Raw genomic sequence first — 17,172 nt, 5'->3', positions numbered from 1 at the left:
CGCTCGCATGACAGGCACACAAAACAAGCGCAGGATAGTTGCAGATGACACGACACGCAGAGCGCAGAGATGTGGGTGAGAGAGCAACAAGGAGGGGGAGTGCAGAGATGGAAATGCACAGCATGAAGACTGAGAAGAAGACGCTATGCCGTATGAGAGTGGAGGGACACAGACGTGCTCAGGGCGGCCCGCCGCTGCAACGTCTGCGTCTGGGCAGCAGTGCATCGCACGTGCCCATTGAGAGAGTGTCGCGCTGATAAAGCAGTGGCACACGCACACAGGCGCACGCAGCGTAGGGCGGCGCAAAGAAAAGGGAGTGGAGGCGGGCCACCGCGCAATGGTCTCCCCCTCCCTCAACCTCTGTTCTAGGGCTTAAAGGCATTGACACAAGTGCATCGCGACGGAAGGGCTTACGAAGACGGTACGGCCGACGAGTGTGCACACGGAATCACCACTCTACATGTCTAGGCGGTCACCAGAAGAGGATGGAGAACACCCAAACTGGTAGCTACCTCCAGGACAAGGCAGCGCCACGCGAACGTGTCGTCGGCGCCAGGGCCCAACAGCAGTGGCACCTCTTGGTAGATGCAGAGACTCAGATAGTGTGGCAGTCCGATCATATTCTCCGCTGACCCTTCCAGTGCGCTCCAGCTGAGGAGGTGCGCCTCGAGAAAGAGGGAAAGACAGCGGTGCACTGTGCGGTGGAAGAGCGTCGCACTGCGAGCCTCCCCGCTGAGCTGCAGGAGAACGTGGAAGAAAAAGGCGGCAGCGACTACGTCATGCATCAGCGACTCCACCGGCAGCGCGTCCATCTTTGCCCATGCCGGCTCTGCAGCAGCCTCGCCACCCAATGTGCACATCACGTGGAGCGCGTACGCGCATACCCACTCCACAGGTGGAGAACGGGAGGAACAAGGCGTCTGGAAGGCATCCCAAAGGTGGGCCATGTTACCGAGCTCGTCGGGGGAGAGTTGGTTCGCCGCGCAGAACGCCGACACAGCGTTTTGCGCGTCCGATGAGAGGGACGCCCCCCACATGCGGAGGCGTCCCCGCAGTAGCAGCGTCAGCGTACAGGAAGCCCCTTCATTGCGCGCAAGAGCGTCGGCGACGAGGGCTGCAGCATGCACTGACTGCTGCTCAGCAACCGCATCCACGTACTCGCTGTAGAGAACGCCCTGCGATAGCGGCGACTCCGGAACCGTCTTTTCCACCACGCGCTCGATGTACGCCAGTCGGTAGGAGAAGGTTCGCAGGACGCTAATCTGCAGCGCTGCGTCACAGCAGCTCACCAGCTGCGCATCAAAGCGGTCACGCTTGTACGACATGACCAGCTTCAACGCTGCGTAGAGTGTGTCACGGCCGCTTTCTGACGGGTTAGCGCCATCCGGCGATGAGAGCTCCAGGGCTATGTCGGAGATGGCAGCGAGAGGGAGGAAGTTGGTGTAGTGCAGGTGACCGGTGCGGCGCAGTGCCACCATCAGAAGCGTCAAATTCTGACGCGCCAACGGCAGAAGAAGAGCAGCCACGCCTGCCTCCGCGTCGGATCTCAAAAAAGGCGCCAGAAATGCCAAAGCTGCGGCCGTGTCTGTCTGCGCGACGTGCACAAACACACGAGCAAGCAAGTACGCAGCATGGCGTGCCACCCTGGTGGCGTACTGCCCACAGTCCAGACCCGCCACTACAGAGGCAGCCGCCTGAGCAGAAAGTGTGCGGCAGGATGCCAGACAAGTCTCGAGCACCTCAGCGACGCTGCCGCCGCTGCTCAGCACCGCAAGCACGTACTGCAGATGCAACTCTGGCGAGCTGGGAAACAAGACCACGCCCTGGTGTCCCAGCCAGCGCCGCTGCGCAACGTCCTCCACGGCGGCCAGCATGCACCGCCATGACAAGGAGCTCGGATGCAACTGGAACTGTGCAGCAGCTGCAGCCGCGAGCGATAAAGAGTCGGTGCTGGAGGAGTGCTGCTGTTGCTGCCGCTCGACAGCGCTCCAGCACTCCACCTCTTCGGCGCTCCGCAGAAAGACGGCGCGGGTAGGTGAAGCGCGTTGCGCGTCCGTAGCCTTCACAGTGGGGGCGCTCATCATCGCACGTGTGGACTGCTTGTCCGCGAGAAGCCTCACATGCAGCCCAGTCGCTATCAATGTCTGCAGCACCTCACAGAGCAGGGCACATACTAACGAGATGGAGTCCGCGTGATGCACGTGACGCGCCAGGCGGGCGGTCGCGTGGGTGACGGCGCAGAGATACTCATCGACCACCGACTGACAACGCACGGAGTCTAGAAAGACCATGACCGCCATCTTGACGTGGGTAAGCTGATTGCGGTGCCAGTACGGGCATGCAGCGTTGCGGCACACTGCTGCGTCGCGAACGCCACTCTCCTCGGACATGCCCAGCGTCCCATCACTGCCGCGCTCCATGAGGCACGGCTCATCAAAGAAGAACGGCGGCTTCACCGCTTGCTCCTCGTCACTCCACTGAAAGAGTGGCGCGCAGCGCTGCAGAAAAGCATTCACATCTGCGGCCTGCGGTCGAGCAGCGTTGGCAACGCAGCGGGGAAAGAGAGAGAGGCCGTGCACCGACAGGGGGCAGGCCATCGAGGTGCGTGGATCCACGGTGCCTGCGCCGTTTGCAGTCGATAAGCTAGCAAGCTCACCGCTGTAGGAAGAGGAGGTTCGGCTAATGATTGTCTGGTAGTGCAGCTGGTTGCGCATCCCCTCAGCAATTCGGTGACCCTCCTCGAGGAGAATCAGTTCCGGCGCCAGCTCTGTCGTCAGGCTCTGCAGCTCCTTGGTCAGCTGTTCTATACGAGAACGTTGGCGGCTGGTGCGGTGCTCTACGGCGCCAAGCTGCGATTCCACATACCGCCGATCCTCCTCCAGCTCCTTGAGCTGCATGGTCACGGTGGCTCTGTCACGTCGAAGTCGTAGCTTCTGTAAGTCGGTGTGCACCCAAGAGGCTGAAATGGTAAGTTGCCCTGCAGAGCCTTCGGACATGTCTCCGAAACGGCGCAGCAGCCAGCTCTCGCTCAATCTACACTGCCAGAAGCAAGACTCGCGTTTATGTAGAGCGCAGTACATAGGTAGAAGTGGGTTGGGGGGCAGCAGAGGGAGTGTGAAGCAACGCACGTGTGCCAGCGGTGTGCGCATGGCAGCTCGCTTCTTACTCGCTCACCTCTCCAGTGATGAGGTAGACTGGCATTGAGAGTGCTGAAGTACTGGGAGAGGAGGATGATCGAAGCACTGTCTGCTGTGGGCAGAACGCCCTCCCACCCTTCCTGGCTGAGCGGCACCATGCATTTTGTTTCGCTGAGGATGCGGCAAGTATCTCGCTACCTGTGCCGACTGGTGAAGGCACAGCACTCACGACGCGTGCCACATGAAGCAGCACCGTACTCCGCATTTATAGATTTTGCTACACTTCGTCAAACACTAATGGCGATGGTGGTACATGCCCCAAGGATGCACACTGACCCGCCCCGCACACTTGTACATCCGCACGGGCCGCGAGATGGTGGCGAGATAGGGAGGAAGGGAGGGACAGAGGGGCGGAGACGCGCACAAAAACAGATAAGAAACGAGAATAGCGAACACAACAACCATAGTCAACGGACAGAGAGGAGAGGCGCACACACGCGTCACCCATCTATCAGCACACAGCGAGATGAATAGCGGAATCGAGGCGGCTCCGCCCAACTACTACCGTTATCAGCATCATCAGGAGCCGTGGCAAGACGGAGAAAAACACAGACGGAATACGGGGGAGTAGTGAAGAACGGCACCGGCGACTCCCATCGGCTCCGCCTACACAAGCACGCGCATGCATGTGCTTGAATCGCAGGAATGATGGCCGGCAGAAGTGAAAGAGGAGGAGAGAGGACGGAGAAACAAAGAAGCACGTGGGCGGGGCTGCAACTAACGGGCAACCTCAGTGAGAGGGAAGTAGGGAGGAGAGGCAGACGTGCGCATGGCAGCGCTCAGCACTTCACCCTGCCCCTTACGCCCCCCCCCTCCCATTCACCTCCGCTTCCCCAGCCTGCCGTCGGTGCTTTCCCGCTTACCGCCACCTTTCATAACGGCAGAAACAAACATTTGTGAGAAGCAATCCGCTCTCATGCGGCAAGTTCGTACAGCTCCTCACTCCTCCGCGTTACCATTCGCTGCAGAGGAGGCGAGAAAAGGGTGGAGAAAGAACGCACAAGTCGGCGCTCCCTCCACAGCTCGCCCCTACCGCCCTCTGACTGCAGCGTAGCAGAGGCGTCCCCCCCTCACACACACACACACATGTGCGCACAGAGTGGATAAGTGAGAGAGAGGCACAGCCTTGAGACGGTGGGCAGCGAGTATAGTCGTGGGGAGCTCCCGCATCAGGGCCCATGTCTTACTCTCCCTCGTTTTGTTTTTTGGTCTTGCCTGCCTTTCTACGAGGGCAATGGGTGAGTAGCGCGCGCAGGTGTGTATGCGCGTATCCGCAGCAAACGGCAACAGTAAACCAATACAAACAGTAGCTTAGATATTTTCCTTAATACATAGTCATACGCATCCGAGGACGCAACGAGCGCCACGCACACGCGCACGAGCCCTACGCCGTAAACGCGAGCACGCACGTGCCCTTATCCGTTTGTTCAGTGTCCTAATCAGAGACCGCAGGGAAAGTTGAGAAATCAGACAAAACAAAAAACTCCGCCACATGGCCGTCGCGCACGCAGTGCACAGTCGCCAGACACGTGCGGTCGCCACCAACGCCAACAGCGGCACATGCGCGCACAACCCACTCAGAGAGAGTCGTCCGCGGACGGGTTAGTGGATGTGCATGCCCGTCACACTCAGAGTGGAGCAGCGAGAAAGAAGTGAACAAACGACTGAGAAAGGCAAACAAAATTGTGGTGGTGTCCGCCATGCCCTCATCCTGTAGAGCGTGAGAGCCACCAAGCTGGCGTGGGGGAAAACACGGGATGTGTAGTCCATCCGCCACCCGCCTCCACTCCATCTCAGCCCATCGGCACAAACGATGGGAGGGAGAGAGGGCAGAGCGCGACACACAGATGAAAAGAAGAGCAAATCACCGTAAGAAAAGTAAGTTAGATTATTTTGCTATGTGATGCTACGACGGTACTGTAACGAGCGGAAAAGGGACAAGCAACATCTCCCGCTGCATATCTGCCACTGAGATCAATGGCACACCGGGAGAGGAAGGGGGGAGGCAAAGCCCAGCAGATGCCACGCCGCCAGACCTCTATTTCACCACCATCGCCATCCCTTCGCTGTAGTTCGTGTGAAGACGCAGTAGGAGCAACGCCGCTGTTCCCTAGCCTAGTCGACTGCAGTGATCGCCAACGCGTCCTCAAGGATCGGGTACGGTGCATGTGGAAGGAAAGGGAAAGTGGAGGCGACGGCGTTGGCGTGCGAGACGGCACAGTGGTGGACCAAAGTCTTCATTCCATCTGACATCCGTGCGGGAGCGTTGTTTGCGTGCTACGAATGATTTCCTAGAAATATGTGCGAGCCAGACCAGAGCGGTATCGAAGCCGGCGCTCGCCCCTGCCCGCACGGTCGCCGATATGCGCATGTGTAGCAATGCGAGGGGTAGAAGCGATGCGTGCGTGCGTCTATGTTCACTTGTAAAAGGACCTTTCGAGAGTGTGCGAGGCTCAACCAAGCCTCCACATTCGTTTGTGAAAACAAACTACGTCTCTGCGGTGGATGTTACCGCCGACAACGCTGCGGACGCCTCGGTTGCCTCCGCAGTCACATAGTCTATGGCGCGCTGCGCGAGGTGCATCGGCTGAATGTGGTTTAGCATGATCGCCGCGAGGACCACGCTGAGATACACATACGAGAAGACGAAGCAGCCGCGGCAGTGGCGCACCGGCTCGTTGTGAAAGAGGAGCGACTTGTAGATCATGAGCGCGTTGGCGGCGGCCGTCACAGAGTAGTACCACACACCCTCCACCTCCATACCGGCGAGCGTTGGGCAGACGAGAGTGAGGAAGGCCATCAATACAGAGAGGGCAACGGCGTAGAAGGACGCGCGCCAGGGATTGTAGAAGGCTAGCATCTTGTAGCCGGCCACCTCGTAGTCGCGCCGGCAGTGGAAGGCGAGCCCGTTGAAGTGCGGAATTTGCCACACAAACAGGAACGTCGCCAGCAGCCACACCGGCGGCGTGATGATACCGGCGACGGCAATGCCTCCCATGAGCGGCGGCACGCCTCCTACGATAGAGCCGAACCACGTGTTGAGTGCGGAGACGCGCTTCAGCGGAGTGTAAATGCAGACGTACAAGAACCAGTTGAAGACACCCAAGGCCGCCGCCGGGGGGCTGACGCAGTACAGCAGCCCAGTGCCGAAGGCCAGCTCCATCCCGGAGATGGCCGTAGCTGCCTGGGGTGAGAGGAGCTTCATCGGGAGAGGTCGACGGCAGGTGCGCTTCATTAGCTTATCATACGGTGCCTCGATGATCTGGTTCGCCGTGTTGGCGGAGCAGGACTGTAGCATTGTGCCGGCAGTGACGGCGGCCGCAACTAAGGGAACGGTGCCACCGGCAATCACGTATCCCGCCAACGCCGTGGCAGCCACGTAGGCGGAGAGCTGCGACTTGCCCATCTGCGACACCATTGTCGACATGGTCGGCGGCCGGCGGTCGCACAGCCCCGCCTCTACAGGGCAACCCATGTGCGGCGTTGTGCCCACCACAGGGCAGTGCTCCATTGCCCCTTGCGCCATGACCGTGGCAGATCCCTCCTTGGCCCCATGGTACGGGCACGCCGTGAAGATGCCGGACTGCAACCTGCGCTGCGTCAGCCTGAAGAGCTGCGCGTGCCGAGCCGCCGTGGTGTGCAGCATTGTCCTTCCCATTGCTTCGATGATGCGGCAGGATTTTGGCTGACGGAAGCGATACACACGCGCGGCGGAGAGCGAGGGAAGAGCGCGCCGCAAGACAGTGGTGGATTCGTATGAGGTGCTCCGCCAGAAGAAATCTGTGAGCATGCAACGGCGATGAAGCGGCCACGTGCACGCACTCGAACACACGAGCAAACACTTACACAGACGCAGGGACACTGACGGAAGAAGGGGGGCGTCGATGGTGGCATGGCAGGATAGGCAAAGAGGCGGAGGGTGAGCAGGGAGCACGCGTGCAGACAGGCGTGCGAGTGCGCAAGTATGTGTGCGGATAAGAGGGCCAACGTGTCCACCACGCCCCGCAACAGCGGCGTTGGGGACACGAAGGAGAAGCGACTATCATAGACGGGGAGGTAGAGCAGCGGGTAATGTGGAGCGCGGTAAATATGCGCGCCGTTCACGCACACACCTCTCCCCACGCGCTGTCCCAAAGACCCCGTTCCGCGGAAGCCGCTGATACCACAACCAAAGCGAGCACCTCTGTTTTGCGGCACCCTCGTTCACCCGAGTAGATGTAGTACACCCGAGAAGTGGTCCACAGACTTCCGCTGCTCCCTGAGTGTGCGCCTCAGACAGAACAGCGAGCGCCGCAGAGCGTGGGGTGACGAAAGGGAGGAGGAAGGGGCACACGCAGATCTCAAACATCCAGCGGCGCTTTCTGCCCCTTCCCCCGACCGACCTTCATCGCGACTGCCCACGCAGTCGTGCCTGGTGGGCCCACGGCGGTGCGCCATCCGGTCCATTTGCCTGCTTCCTCTGATTTCGTTTTCACAACTCCTGCGCCTTAGGGAACACAGCGAATCAACGCGAAAGAAAACGCACGCCGCACATCCACTCGCCCACGACACACGGCACACAGACAGAGAGGCAGAGAGCGGGCGCACCCCAAAGTGGCACGTTACAGCGAAGGCACGGATGCCAGCACACGCACGCAGCGATAGACGTCAGCCAGAGACTCCGAAAGAACAAACAGAAAACACGCCAAGTTCCTAGATGCGTGCGGTACGCCCGCCCACAAGACGAAGAGACAACGGTACATGAGCGCCGCCGCCCGTCAGTCCTGCGCAAGGCCAACCACACAGAGCCGCCAAAGCAAACGGGCAAACCGCAGCAAAGGACGCGAGAACAATACGGCTCACCAGCACATGGTGCACCGCGATGCAGCAAGGGCGGGCTGGGGTGGCCAGGGTGAAAACATAGAGAGAGAAGTGGCGAAGGGGCCCGCCGCTTGCGTCGTCGCGAGCACAAGGACCCGAGCAAGCGAAAAACTTCCACACTGCGATGGTCCGGCAAGCCTCCTCTCTCGCTCCATTTATGCGCCGCACGCCGAAGTCACCGAAGCGGAGGGTACAAGCGAGCCACCCCATCCACACTTGCTGCACCGCCGCCGGGTGCTGGTGTCGGTGATGGTGCTTAGCGCAGCTTGCTCAGCGACTCTGCGAGGTCAAACGGCTCGAACGCGTGGCCGTCAGCGGCGTAGAACTTGTTGTTGAACTCCACCCAGTGAAGACGCAGCGCGTGCAAGAAGGCGGACAGGGACTCCATGCCGAGCAGCACGCCGATCGTCGCCGCCATCCACACGGCGAAGCCAAAGAAGATACAGATTCCGGTGCCGTTGTCGTAGTCGACCGTGAGGAGGAAAGCAAAGCTCCAGAACACCTCCGACAGCTGCGAGTGGGCGAGGGACAGGGCCCAAAGACGTAGGTATGAGGCGGTGTTCGACACACAGCCCAGCACGTATTCGATCGTGTGAATGATCTGGTGGATGATAATCTCGCTGAACTCGAAGTCGTCCTCCTCTTCCTCCTCGCCGTCCGCAGGAGGGTGCGCGGCCCGTTCTTGCATCTTTCGGTCATGCTCTTTCTTCTCCACGTATGGGATGACGCACAGCATGCATGGAACGCAGGCCAAGGAAACCAGCAAAAGCATCACCTGCAGGGCAGCCTGGCCAGAGAAGAGCGGAAGGGTGATGGTTCCCGGTGCCAGGAAGAAGTTCGTCATCGTCTCCAGCAGCGACGGGGCATCGTGCGTGTTCTCCCAGGTGGTCAGCCACTTGACAATGATGAGGACGCACATGTAGCCAAAGGTGCAGGACAGAAACACCACCTCCGGGACAAAGCGGAACCACACCTTGACGCTGTCGTTGAAGTAGATGTAGTTCGTAAGAGAAATGAACACGCCAGCCAACATCTGCGCCACACCGATAATGACGGAGCACTTCATCTTGATGGAGTTGTAGAACTCCAGCTTGTTCTCCGTCTCCGACCAAGCGGAGTCGATCCCGAAGATGACCGGGGTTTCCGGCTTGACGCTGGGGCGGCCTGTGGGGAAGGACGGGTACACGATCCCGTCTGGGCCCTCCGGTGGCAGCTGCGGCCAGCGGTAGCCCGAAGCAAAGATTTCAATCGAGAAGCCGAACATATCGTTGTACAGGAGCCCCATGTACACAGCAAAGAAGCCCATCAGCAACAGCAGGTAGCGGCCGCCAAAGATCATGGCGAAAATCTCGTTCAAAGGCTGCCCCTCGAAGTTCTTCTCCTTGAAGACTAGGAAAGCGGCAAAGAGGGTGAGGATGATGCCGTGGCCGACGTCGCCGTACATGACACCGAAGAGATACGGGAAGGTGATGATCGTGAATACGCCGGGGTTCGCCTCCTTGTAGCGGGCCATACCATAGCTGTCCACGATGCTCTGGAAGGAAGCCGTGATCTTGTTCGTCTTGAAGTACGACGGCGGCGTCTCCTTCGTGTTCAGCTCCTCAATGATCGTCGCCACCTGCGCCCCGCTCAGATACTCAGCTTCGGCGACCGCCGTGCGGATGTCCTCGCACGAGCGCACCGGCGCCCACCCCTGCGCAATCGCGGTCGACCCCGAGAACTTCAGCATGTTCATGGTCGAGAAGACCGCCTTTTCCGTCACCACAGCACGGCGCCACTCGTAGCAGGCAGCCGCAATGCCGAGCAGCACCTGTCGGTGGCGGTAGGCTGACTGGTTAAGGGTCTGGGTGATCGTGTCCACCTGCTCCTGCAGCGAGGCGTGCATGCGGGTCAGCTGCTGCTCAGAGTCGGCATAGCTGTATACAGTCGCCGCGTTCGCCTCGGCAATCTTGATAAGCCTCTCGCGCAGCCGCGGGGCCGAAAAGTACACGACAAACACGCTCTTGTGCACGGGCTCGTTCGCGTTTATGTTGTAGAAGGGCTTGTCGATATCGTCCGTGCGCAGGATAGAGTTGCCCCGCGTGGCGCGGTACACAAGGCGCTCGAAGAGCGGAATGCGATCCTTCGGGATGACGCCAGTCACCATCAGCACACCATCGCCGGTCGCCCCGCCAAAGTCGCGCGAGAGAATCTCGAGATGCTCCTTGGACCGGTTGCGCTCCTCGATGAGGGCCTGGTACTGCTCATTGAGCTCCACCACCTCAGAGTACACCTCGTCGATTTTGTGCTCGAGCGACGACATCGTCTCCCCCTCCGCGCCGCCTTCCACGATGGTGGTCACACCGGCCTTTTCGATTTCCTCTTGCAGAAAGCGCAGCTTACGCTCCATGTCGTCGCAGCGGCGCACCTCCTGCACAAAGTCGCGCTGGAAGGCGCTCACGTCCTTGTTTAGGTCGCTAAACTGGAACTGGCCGATCTCGCCGAGCTTGAGAACGGCGTCGTGGGCCACCTCGCGCTGCATGTGGAGGGAGAGGACCACCATATCCTCCGACCTCCACAGCCCACTGCATGCCTCCCGCGGCATGACGGCGAAAGCCGGGAATGAGGGCCACACAGTACTACAGAGAAGAAAGTCGCAAAGGAAAGTCACGCGCGCCGTGCAGTGATGTCTCGGTGAGGCGCACAGGCAGTCACTATGAAGCTAAAGAGCGATGAGAAAGGAGAATCGTTAGAGGAAGGTGTGCGGCCTGCGGAAGCGGTGGCGGGACGAGAGTAGGAAGAGGGGGAAGAGGGGGGAGGCAGGCTGGGGCGAGGTAGAAATATCCTTCTATGGTACTAGGATATGTGGGAGCACTTTGTGAGTAGGCGTGTGCGTGTACGGCGATGATGTGGAGACAGAGAGATGGAGGCATGCAGGGAACATGGAAATGGGGCAAGAGAAAGACGGCGTGGGTAGCACTCGAAAAGAGGACAAGAGCGCAATCAAAACGGGCCGCGTTGCAGCAGAGGCGGCTGACTACGTCGACTCGGCGATGACGCGTGCTCCTTGCGAGTGTTCCGCTGCTATGGGGTTTCGCTGGCGTCATTGCAAAGCCACTGCGTGAGGAAGCTGCAGCAGTGCATAATATCATCTGAGAGAGGTGGGGGCGTAGCAGTGCTATATCCGCGACGTCAAGAGGGTTGGGTGCAGAGCCCTTGGTTTCCTCCTCCCCCTTTTCGGGAAGGGGAGCCTTCGCCGATAGTGAATTCTGTAGTGCAACTTAGCGAGTAGCAGAACTGCGTGCGCCGGATAAGCAGCACATGATGCATAGCAGAGATGGAGGCCGAACGAAGAAAAAAATCGGCCGACGAGCAACAGGAAAAGATGCGGAGCGGCAAGAGCGTGGCCCAGGCGCGAAGAGACGATCACGCAGGACGGAGAGGGAGATGCGGCACGCAGGCATGCTCACCGACGCGCACAGGAGCAGCAAAGCGCGCAAATGTCTACAAGCTCCTCCCGTCCCCTCCTCACCGCTCTCTGCAACAGGGCGCTCTACGGTGTGCTCACCGCACCGCACCATCCACTTGAGAGAAGTGCATCGAGTGAGAAGGAGGCGGAGGCACAGTGGGACACCAGCTGCTCTCGAAGGCACTGCATCTCTGCCTTATACGCCTTCTCCTCCCGCAGCCCTTCGCGCGTTGGGAGCGCGGGGAGCGGCACAAAGCGCAGCTCTGGAGGCACAATTTCGCGCACCCGCATCGTCCTGTCCGGCATGAAGTATGCCACGAAGTGATGATGGCGCTGCATCGCATGGCGGTGTGCTTCGATGCCCGTCTCCTCACCGGTGAGCACGAGTGCATCGCCAAGGAAGGCGTTGCAGAAGGCGTGCCAGAGCGCCACTGTCGATACGGTGCATGGCGACGATGGCGCGGAAGAGGAGTTCAAGGCGGAGGTGGAGGCAGCCGATGTGTCCAGGGATAGCGCCCATGTGTCCCCCATCAGGAGCGATTCATCTATGTCGTCAACTTCGAGTACTGCACGTAGATGCAGCGTGGACCAGGGGTCCCGACCACCCCTCTCTACCACCGATGCCGCAGTGGCACGATCATGACGGTGATTCGTCTCTGTGAGACGTTGGTGCATGACACCGCTGGCCAAAGGCGCAGCAGCAGACAACGCACGATCTGTCACCAGTACGCTGCCGATGGTGTCGCGCCCGTCAAGAAAAGCCCCGTAATGCCAGATCGTCGCAATGACCGGTACCGCCTGCAAGCCGAGTTGCAGCCCAAGGCGACGTGAAGGGCGCACATCGGGCAACAGAAATAAGGAGAGAATGTCCTGCATTGCGGCCTGCAGCTGACGCGCGCTACGAGAGCAGCGATATACGCGTACGTTGCTCGTCAGCTCGCCGACAGTCACACACACTGCCTCCCAGTCCACCAGGATACAGCGCAGCCGCTGATGCGGCGAGGCGTAAAGGCAAAGCCCTGACAGGCTCTGCGTTGCCTCCGCGTGACTGACGTACGAGGAGCAGAAGAGGATAAGCTGATGACGCTGCTGCGAGTCACCCAGTGCTCGCTGAACGTGCGGCAGCACAGACCCCATGCGATTGCCGAAAATGGCAGCGCCGCGTGCGTTGACGCTGTGATCCGGCTGGGCGGCTGCAAGTGCGCGAAGGCCGCTTATCACTCCAGCAGCGCCAGAATCGATTGGATGGCCGGTACTCGTGGCGCAAACCGGTGTCGCGAAAGACTCCACATGAGTGTGCATCACGAGATGGACGGTAACTGAGAGCGTGGTACCACTCCTATGGTAGTGCAGGTGGGAGAGAGTCAGCAGTTGGCGGCACTGCGCATACACGGTCTGCCGAAACTCCTCGTAGCCTCTCCCGTCGCCCGCGACACGACAGTCAAAGAAGATGCAGATGCGCCTCTCCGATGCAGTCGAGGAGGCCGACATGGAGCCGGTGTGCGCGTGTGCATAAGCGGTGTTCCGAACAAGGTGACCACCGCGCACACAGAGGCTGTAGGGGCGTGCAGATGCGTGTGCGCGCCTGTGGGCAAACGTCAGCGGCCGGCTGTTGTTGTTGAATGTATGTGCGCCGCCTGCGCAGCACAGCACCGGAAGCAGCAACGCGGAAGGCCGCCACACCGACAACCAACTGGGAGAAGCGAGTGCAGCGGCAAGACAGCCAAAAGACAGGGAAGTGGCGGTGGAGTAAAGACGAGAAGAGAGAGAAGCATCAGCAAGCAGTGCGTCATATGTGCAAGCGCACACGAAGAAAGCGCGCGCGCGAGCCGCACCCCCCCCCTTCGGCTCACCCTGTCATACTCCAAAATCAAAGAATGACTTCTGCACGGATTTGGGGAGGGGTGCAGAGGAGGGGAGAGCTGTTCTCCACCTGCCCCTGCCCTGCCGCCATCATCATCACTCCCCTCCCCCATACCCATGAAGTGAGGGGAGGGGGTGCAGCGCACACACACACGTGCCCTTTGGCGTTTTTTTCTTGGAACTTGCCTGAGTGCTTCGGTAGCTCGGGTACGCGCCCTCTGGCTGCATCACTCCCTCATCGGTCTTCTCACGCCCCTCGCGTTCCTTCGAGAGAGACCCCACACGAGTCCACCAGCACATAAGGATGTACGCCGATGGAAGCATAAGTGCAAGCGAAAGGAAAAGGTATCCTGCCCGCTGCACACGCATTGGCTGGCGCGGTGTTGCACCTTCCACAGCTCAAGTTGCAAAATCGGCGGCGAGTTGAGCTTATAGGGGTGACAGGTGGGAGACAGATGGGCAGGGAGAGGGCGGGCGCTGAGCCTGCTCGCGCGCAGATCACATACGAACACAATCGTGGATACAGAGAGAAGGACTCGCGACTGGCAGTGGCGCAGGGAGCCGAAAAATTGTGTCGGCAAAGACGTCTCTGCGGAAGAGAAGAGAAAGTGATGCAGAGACGGAGACCGACAGACAGAGCGGAAGAGAGGCTGGGGAGGGCAGGCATATGCGCACACCGGCACATCCCTCCACTGCCCCCAACAGGACGGTGAGAGAGAGAGGCAACGGTGCGGGGGTCCCCCTCAACCAGCCACTCGGAAAGGAAGGGGGGACGGACAGCGGTGCACAGACGTCCACTCGAATGCCGCCCCCCCCCTCGCGGGTGGGCGCACCCCACCCCACCCCGGACGTTTGGCGGCTTGGCGTGGCTTTGGGTTCGGCGGTTCTGCTCACGAAGTGGTAGTGAGAGGCCCCGCCTCCAACGCGCACCTTCACAGGTTTCATCCCTTCTCCCAGTCCGCGTGCGTCAGTAGCCGTCCCCGAAGCGCTGCGTCTCGCGGGGTTGACGAGCTGAACGCACGCATTCTGCCGGAGCCTGTGGATGGTGGAGGGTACGTCGAAGACGTAGCCGGGCTCTGACATCTTCGTGTTTGCCCGATGCGCCGCCGTTACCTGCATCTGCACCGACAAGCTCTAAACTCCCTGCAACCGTCGCCGAAGGCGCCTGCGCCAAGTCCCCCACGGTGTCCCCGGGTGCGATCTGCACGAGGGCACGGGTGCGCTCGTCGAGAGAGACCTCCTCGTCATCGGGTCCGCAGACCACGACCGTGTGAGCGTCCATTTAAACCCGAGTCTCGCACGCGCACACCGAGCGTGGCGCGTGGCATCCGGAGGTATGCAGCCAAGCAGCGCCGCTACAAAGACCACTCGTCGGGTGTGTACTGCCCCATCCGCTCTTGATGAGGTACGAGAGATGTGGGCATTGTCCCCTATATGTGTGTGTGCGAGTACTCGCTGCCAGGGTACTTCGTGTGGGGTGTAGGCGAGGGGTCCACAGGCGATTCGCCTAGGCAGGAAAGCATGCCTTGCGGTTGCCAAGGGGGACAGAAGCAGAGAGGGAGTTGAGGGCGATCGCAAGGCGCTACGGATTCCATTGATGAGGCTCGTGAAGGCCGCTGCCGTTCGTTCTTGGTTTCCACAACTTCTCTCGTCATCACTACGGTCGGGGAGTTCACCGCTCCGGCTCACAGGGAAAGGAATAGGGGGAGAGAGAAGAGAGAGGGAATAGGGCGCAGCGGCACACACACACACAGCGTGCGCCACCAAGTAAAAACGATGGAGGACAACAAAGAGCGGACGAGAGATGAAGAGCGGCAGCTCAGGCGCCGATCTACTCCGGAGACGTGCGACACTGCGACATAAACACAAAAAGATGAAAGCCGCATCCGCTCAACAACATCATTATCATCGTCATGATGGACAGCGAGAGACATGAAAGAGTGTGCCAGCCACCTCGATGTAGCAACGGCAAGGTCCACACCAACAGGCCAGCCGCGAACCTCTCCTGTTGATGCTGCGGCTGAGGGAGTGGTTCGCCGCTGTATCTCTCGTACAACCACACGCCCGTCTGCAGAGCATTCTGGAAGCGGTGCGAGTCAAATGAGCTCCGCTTGGCCACCGGCGTGAAGCCTCTTGTCGACCACGTCCTTCTTGCGCTCCTGCCACTTGCGGTAGATATCGGACTGCACGAGTGCGTCATAGATCTCCTCCTCGTTGCAGTTGCCTCGGAGAGAAAGGGAGGTGAGGCCCGGACAGTGCGCGAAAATGGCCGCGTTGATGCGGCGGAGCGGCTCCTTTCCCCTCTGCTCATCTAAGCTGATCCGCCTCAGCGACGCCATCGTTGGCGCCTCCTCGCCCGCTGCGAAACCCAAGCTCACGGTGCCGCCTAGGTGGTTCTGATCAAGGAGGAGCTCTCGCAGCGCCGGGAACGGTTTATCGATGGTGTTGTCAGCGATAACGAAGGTGCTCAGCTGGTTACGCTGGAGTGCGACCACCTCGAGGCTCTTACTCGGGCCCATGCACCGCGCCAGTGAAAGCGGAATGTGGAGCGTCGTCTTGTTGTCGGTGCAGACGAGGCGGCGCAGGCGCGGAAAGCGTGCAGTGAGGAGCGGAGGCAGCATATGCAAATTGTTGCCGGAAATGTTGAGTGACTCGAGGGGCAGCCGTGTGGTGCCGTGGGCAGCGTTGCTCACGGGGGCACCCGCGATGCGTGCTCGTGCCTCCTCAGCGTGCGTCTTGGACAACGGTGCCTCACTCCCGAGAGCGCACGTGCACGTGAGTCCGTTGTGAGAGAGGTCCAGGCTAACGAGCGTGCTCCAGAGAGAAAGGGCGGTGAAGGCATACGGAACGGGATCGTGGAGAGGATTGTGGGTGATCGTGATGATGCGCAGCGCGGAGAGCTTCGTAAGGGACTTGGTGAGGCTTGACCACGATTTGACCTTCTGCGTGTTGAGGGTCAGAATGCCGGTGGTGGCGGCGCGGTCATAGCGGTCTTTCGAAGTAGCGCTGCCCATCGCCGTCTAGCGATTTTCGTGCTCTTGCGCGCGTGGGCAAGCAGGGTGTGTAGGTATAGGTGTTACCAGTCTTACTAGCCCAATCAAGGGCGACAAGAGCCTGCAGCAACGCACCACTTCAGTCGTGCGCGCGGCACGTTCGATGATGCGGTCGAAAACAAAATTGGTCTCGCTACACTGGCGCTTGCGTCGCACACATTGAGAGAGAGAAAACGGTGCGAAGGATAGAGGCTGAAGACAATCTGCGCGTGGGGTGGAGGACGAGGGTGGGACGTTGCAACTCTCCTCTGTGGCCGCCTCCTCCCCTCATCACCACATCAAGAGCAGCGTATCCGTCACCACAAGAGGATCTTCGTCATGTTTGCCAGGAGATCTGCGGTCAGCTACATCAACGGAGGCCATTTTCCGCGCATACCAGAGACGTGAGAGGCGTGCTCAGCCGCTGGCGCATCCCTTCACTCGCCCGGCTGCCATCCAAAACTGATGACCGCCTGAGAGCGGCTCGGCAGACTGTCCTGCTCCCACGTAAAAGCCCGCCCTGCACCGGTGACCATTTCTTTTTCTCATTATAAACCTGAGAAGCTCGACCACGAGGGGACACACCTCAGTGCGTGGCACCACAGAGCCCAGCAGCCCCTCTTCCCCCACATACACATTCTCTGTGGGGGGAAGTCAAGCATCCCCCGCCCTATCCCATCCCAACGTCAAGTAAACCTCCGGTGGTGACAGGGCCAAGTACCCACGACGTGGCGAAGTCAAAGCGCTTCATCGCTACTGATGCCGGCGGCCA

General features: G+C 60.1%; 5 protein-coding genes across 5 annotated transcripts; all 5 read right to left on the bottom strand.

Annotated features, from left to right (window-relative positions):
- Positions 1-464: 464 nt before the first annotated feature.
- LMXM_23_1530 (conserved hypothetical protein) lies at positions 465-2,420 on the bottom strand (the record flags this gene model as incomplete). The annotated part of the gene is made up of 1 exon (XM_003875758.1): positions 465-2,420. The coding sequence occupies one exon, from the start codon at positions 2,418-2,420 to the stop codon at positions 465-467; it is 1,956 nt and encodes a 651-aa protein (XP_003875807.1).
- A 3,265-nt stretch (positions 2,421-5,685) lies between these two features.
- On the bottom strand, positions 5,686-6,987 carry LMXM_23_1520 (putative protoheme IX farnesyltransferase; the record flags this gene model as incomplete). The annotated part of the gene is made up of 1 exon (XM_003875757.1): positions 5,686-6,987. One exon carries the CDS (start codon positions 6,985-6,987, stop codon positions 5,686-5,688), a length of 1,302 nt encoding a protein of 433 aa, XP_003875806.1.
- Positions 6,988-8,313: 1,326 nt separating this feature from the next.
- LMXM_23_1510 (vacuolar proton translocating ATPase subunit A,putative) lies at positions 8,314-10,641 on the bottom strand (the record flags this gene model as incomplete). The annotated part of the gene is made up of 1 exon (XM_003875756.1): positions 8,314-10,641. The coding sequence occupies one exon, from the start codon at positions 10,639-10,641 to the stop codon at positions 8,314-8,316; it is 2,328 nt and encodes a 775-aa protein (XP_003875805.1).
- Positions 10,642-11,589: 948 nt separating this feature from the next.
- LMXM_23_1500 (conserved hypothetical protein) lies at positions 11,590-12,996 on the bottom strand (the record flags this gene model as incomplete). The annotated part of the gene is made up of 1 exon (XM_003875755.1): positions 11,590-12,996. The coding sequence occupies one exon, from the start codon at positions 12,994-12,996 to the stop codon at positions 11,590-11,592; it is 1,407 nt and encodes a 468-aa protein (XP_003875804.1).
- A 2,468-nt stretch (positions 12,997-15,464) lies between these two features.
- LMXM_23_1490 (hypothetical protein, unknown function) lies at positions 15,465-16,382 on the bottom strand (the record flags this gene model as incomplete). The annotated part of the gene is made up of 1 exon (XM_003875754.1): positions 15,465-16,382. The coding sequence occupies one exon, from the start codon at positions 16,380-16,382 to the stop codon at positions 15,465-15,467; it is 918 nt and encodes a 305-aa protein (XP_003875803.1).
- Positions 16,383-17,172: the final 790 nt, after the last annotated feature.

Source organism: Leishmania mexicana, chromosome 23, assembly GCF_000234665.1.
Source record: "Leishmania mexicana MHOM/GT/2001/U1103 complete genome, chromosome 23".
Lineage (NCBI taxonomy): Eukaryota > Euglenozoa > Kinetoplastea > Trypanosomatida > Trypanosomatidae > Leishmania > Leishmania mexicana.
This window is presented reverse-complemented; position numbering and strand designations above follow the sequence as displayed.